General features: G+C 45.0%; 1 protein-coding gene across 1 annotated transcript in view; it reads left to right on the top strand.

The window, feature by feature from the left end:
• Positions 1-1,581: 1,581 nt before the first annotated feature.
• The window catches only part of hpf1 (histone PARylation factor 1), a 24,506-nt gene continuing 20,936 nt past the window's right edge, over positions 1,582-5,151 (top strand). Inside the window, 3 exon segments of the mRNA XM_070441925.1 lie at positions 1,582-1,629; positions 4,173-4,261; positions 4,263-4,356. Of these exon segments, the coding sequence (XP_070298026.1) occupies positions 1,582-1,629; positions 4,173-4,261; positions 4,263-4,356 (231 nt within the window).

The following is a 5,151-nucleotide window of genomic DNA, read 5'->3' as shown; positions in this document are numbered from 1 at the left end:
TACAGTAACATGTGGAGTGACTACCATCCCCTACCTGTCTGTCTCTAACCTGTCTCTCTCTCCTACAGTAACATGTGGGTGACTACCATCCCCACTACTGTCTGTCTCTAACCTCTTCTCTCTCTCCTACAGTAACATGTGGAGTGACTACCATCCCACTACCTGTCTGTCTCTAACCTGTCTCTCTCTCCTTAAGTAACATGTGGGGTGACTACCATCCCTTCTCCAATGTGTTGTGGCTACACTACCTGTGTCCAAGCTGCTGTTAGGATTTATGTACTATAGCCTGTTAGCATATTGTTTGAAGATGAATTGGATTGTTTTGTTACACACACAAACAATACAGAGGGGTGTGTGTGTGTAGGTGTAAGGACTGACCAACACAGGCCATAAAAGCTGTTGACAGTCTGGAGAGGGGAGGGGTGCATCTCTCTAGGCCAACCAGGAGGTTAGAATACTGGACAATACCATATTAGGAACTGTTWCAGTGTAGAATCGACAGACACAAGACAGATCTAATCTACCCAGCAACCAGATGTGGACAAAGGGAAGCGCCAAGGGGCTTGGACAAATCCGAGGGCCAGCAAAGGCGGGGCAAAGTCYAAACCGCGCCCAGCCTCTACTGTGATAGGCCAACAGGCGCGTTGGAACTACGTCATCACGGTATAAGAACAGCTGTTTACGTACTTCCTGCCAGTTCCCTGTTAACCCTGCGCGGTGATACAGCGAACCCGTATATACGAAAATTGCATTTGCCATTCATTGGATGCTAGTAGTTAGCAGGATGCTAGTAGTTAGCAGGATGCTAGTAGTTAGCAGGATGCTAAGTGGTTAGCCCTAGCAGTAGTCTATAGTAGTACTCTGTAGGATCCAGTCGTAACCTTTTTGGAGGTGAAATCTTCTTGTGTACAATATTTATAAACCCACAAGACTGTAATGCTTTGTATTCTAAAATAAAAAAGTGTTTTGTTTTCTTATTAAATGTTAAATAGAAACAATGACCAAAAAGTGTGTTGGTGTCAGATTATTATTTTTTTAATCAAGAGACAACGCAAAGACTCCTCGATGCCCTTCCAGACTCCCTCCGCCTCGTCAGGGACGTCGGAGGACAGAAATCGGTTAACCACCTAACTGAGGATCTAAATGTAAAATCCTTGATGTAGTCGCGCCGCTAAAAACAAAACATTTGGTCTTAAGAAACTAGATCCCTGGTATACAGAAAATACCCGAGCTCTGAAGCAAGCTTCCTGAAAATGTAAACGGAAATGGCGCCACACCAAACTGGAAGTCTTCCGACTAGCTTGGAAAGACAGTACCGTGCCGTACCGAAGAGCCCTCACTGCTGCTCGATCATCCTACTTTTACAACCTGATTGAGGAGAATAAGAACAATCCAGAATACAGTTTTTATACGGTCACAAAACTAACTAAAAAACAGCTTTCCCCAAGAGCATGACCTTCATTATTTTATTTAACTTGGCAAGTCAGTTAAAAAACTAATTCTTATTTACACATCACGACAAGAGACAACACTACATAAAGAGAGGCCTAAGACACCAAAACGACATGGTAGCAACACAACATGGTACAAACATTATTGGGCACAGACAACAGCACCAAGGTCAAGAAGGTAGAGACAACAATACATCACACGAAGCAGCCACAACTGTCAGTAAGAGTGTCCATGATTGAGTTTGAATGAAGAGATTGAGATAAAACTGTTCAATTTGAGTGTTTGTTGCAGCTCGTTCCAGTCGCTAGCTGCAGCGAACTGAGAAGAGGAGCGACCCAGGGATGTGTGTGCTTTGGGGACCTTTAACAGAATGTGACTGGCCCAAACGGGTGTTGTATGTGGAGGATGAGGGCTGCAGTAGATATCTCAGATAGGGGGAGTGAGGCCTAAGAGGGTTTTATAACCAGTGGGTCTTGCGACGGGTATAAAGAGATGACATTCCCAAAGAAAATAATGGACTTTTTACTCCAGAGATTTTCCCTGACACCCAAATGTACACGTTATATTTTGAATGCTTAGCAGGACAGAACATGGTCCAATTCACACACTTATCAGTTGAACATCTCTGGTCATCCATACTGTCTCTGATCTGGAGGACTCACTAAACAGAGAACATCCCTGGTCATCCCCACTGCCTCTGATCTGGAGGACTCACTAAACAGAGAACATCCCTGGTCATCCCTACTGCCTCTGATCTGGAGGACTCACTAAACAGAGAACATCCCTGGTCATCCCTACTGCCTCTGATCTGGGACTCACTAAACAGAGAACATCCCTACTGCCTCTGATCTGGGGACTCACTAAACAGAGAACATCCCTGTCATCCCTACTGCCTCTGATCTGGAGGACTCACTAAACAGAGAACATCCCTGGTCATCCCTACTGCCTCTGATCTGGAGGACTCACTAAACAGAGAACATCCCTGGTCATCCCTACTGCCTCTGATCTGGAGGACTCACTAAACAGAGAACATCCCTGGTCATCCCTACTGCCTCTGATCTGGAGGACTCACTAAACAGAGAACATCCCTGGTCATCCCTACTGCCTCTGATCTGGAGGACTCACTAAACGAGAACATCCCTGGTCATCCCTACTGCCTCTGATCTGAGACTCACTGAACACAAATGCTTCCTTTGTAAATTATATCTGAGTATTGGCGTGTAACCCTGGCTATCTGTACATTTAAAAAAATAAGAAATTGTGCCATCTGGTTTGCTTAATTAAAGACATTTTACATTATTCATACTTTAACTTTTGATACTTAAGTATATTTAAAACCAAAATACTTTTACTCAAGTAGTATTTTACTGGGTTAATTTCACTTTTACTTGAGTCAATTTCTATTAAGGTATCTTTACTTTTACTCAAGTATGCCAATTGGGTACTTTTCCCCACCACTTGCTCTCTGCTATGGATCTCTGGGACGCAATGCGTACTCCGCTCTCCTAGATGGCGCTGTACATTACTTCCCAATGGCAGAAGTCCAAATGTGTTGTCGTTAGCTTACACGCTGTGTGCTTGTTTGCTGTCGAACGGAGAGGAGGAAAAATATGACAGGGCGCGGAAAACGAAAACTAAATCTACTCCCAGGTATTGTCAGACCCATAAAGCCAGCAGACTTACAAGGATAATTTGTCGGAGCAATGATAGGATGGTTTTAGCCAGCGAGTTATGCAGCAGTGGAATATTTGTCTTTTTGCGTTACAAAGCACGGATGGGCCACTATGGCATCTCCATGGTGTCTTAGCAGCCTATTGGTCGTGCTTTGTGTAACTAACTAACTAAACGTGTCTCCAAATATTTTCATTTTTTTTTGTTGAGTTAGCTTCGGTTATATTACTGTTTTCCCAAGATATAGAGCCAGATCATTATATTACTATAACTAGCTAACAAGCTGCTAACCAATTTGCCGTCCATTGACAGTATACCCATCGGCTTTTTGCAGAGCGATCTGCTCTGGGTAACGTTCATTAGGACACACCGTAGGCAAAACGATTTGCAACGAAAACCAGCGTTTCTTATTGTAATCCAGGGGCGCGTTCAGCAGGACTCAACGTTTTTGGGACATTCAGATAGAAATAGGTTATGTAGAACAAACATGCATTATTCTATCCCTACTTTGCACATTCTTCCACTGCAAATCAACCATTCCAGTGTTTTACTTGCTATATTGTATTTAATTCGCCACCATGGCCTATTTATTGCTTTACCTCCCTTATCTCACATTTGCTCACATTGAATATAGACTTGTTTTTGTACTGTATTATTGACTTGAGCTTGTTTATTCTATGTGTAAACTCTGTTGTTGTTTGTGTCGAACTACTTTGCGTATATCTTGCCAGGTCGCAATTGTAATGAGAACGTGTTCTCAACTGGCCTACCTGGTTCAATAAAGGTGAAATAAAATAATTAAAAAATGCCTCTGACATGTTAGAATAAGTAATCACATCTTTCTTTATTCATGTTATTTTATATCTGCAACTAAACGTGACCCCGGTCGTCCCTCCCCCTTTCTCCAGTCTGTTTATTCAGTTTGGTGTCTAATGAATACACCCGGTTATCGAAACCGCATCTTCAAACATGACTGAACCAGCTGTCATGTCGTCAACTGTTTTCGCAGCTAGCGAACTGAAATTTCACCAACTGTCTTTCTTCTTTAGGAGTCAGATTCTGCCGACGGGGAGTCGAAGAAGAAAGCCCGGCCGGAGGACCCGACAGCAGGACCGACTACTGCTGAGGTGCCGGCCGACTGAGGAGGAGGTGAGAGGACTCTATAAGCTGAGGATGCCCGAAGACTTCTATCTGTTCTGGGACTTCTGCTCTTGGCTCAGCCCCGACAACCCCGTGGTAGGTTACCCACCCACAACCACCCCGACAACCCCCGTGGTAGGTTACTCACTCACAACCAGCCCCGACAACCCCCCCGTGGTAGGACCCACCCACCCACAACCCAGCCCCGACAACCCCCGTGGTAGGTTACCCACCCACCCACACCAGCCCCTACAACCCCCGTGGTAGGTTACCCACCCACAACCAGCCCGACAACCCCCGTGGGGGGGGGTTAAGAAAAAGGAATGAGGTGTGGAAGTATCGTAATTAAGGTGCATGGATGCGTGAATATGTGTTGTGTTGAACATGACTGAGTGAAAACTATGCAAAACTACAAAGGAACAAACAAAACAGGATCATACCTGGAGGAGCACAGAGAGAGGTGATTAGTGAAGCAGTTTATACCCTGAGCCAAGGTGGCTCCAATCACTAACGACCCTCCTCTGCCTGCAGAGGAACCGCCCCTGCAATGCAGAGGAGGAGCCGTGACACCACCACCACCCCCCCCCCCCCATTCAAAATGAGGGTCCCACCCTCGACCAAACTTCCTCCAAAATATTCAAAACAATCAATTTCCTAAAAACAAAACAAAAAAATAAAAAGGATACTAATCCGGCTCCTAGCAGTAGCCCCGTGTCCCCCAGCTGACTGTCCGTCCCATCAAACTCAGCAGCCCTGGTACCTGGGGGAGCAATTATAGAGGAAAGAGCGCAGACAGCCCGTAGGGTCAGCAGAGAAAGATAAAACTTGTAGGTATAAAGGAAGCACGGGACAGAGCATCAGCAATGATATATCCTTACCACTAATGTG

Source organism: Salvelinus sp. IW2-2015, unplaced genomic scaffold, assembly GCF_002910315.2.
Source record: "Salvelinus sp. IW2-2015 unplaced genomic scaffold, ASM291031v2 Un_scaffold5189, whole genome shotgun sequence".
In the NCBI taxonomy this organism is placed as follows: Eukaryota; Metazoa; Chordata; class Actinopteri; order Salmoniformes; family Salmonidae; genus Salvelinus; species Salvelinus sp. IW2-2015.
The sequence above is the reverse complement of the archived record's forward strand: the minus strand, read 5'-3'. Positions and strand labels throughout refer to the sequence as shown.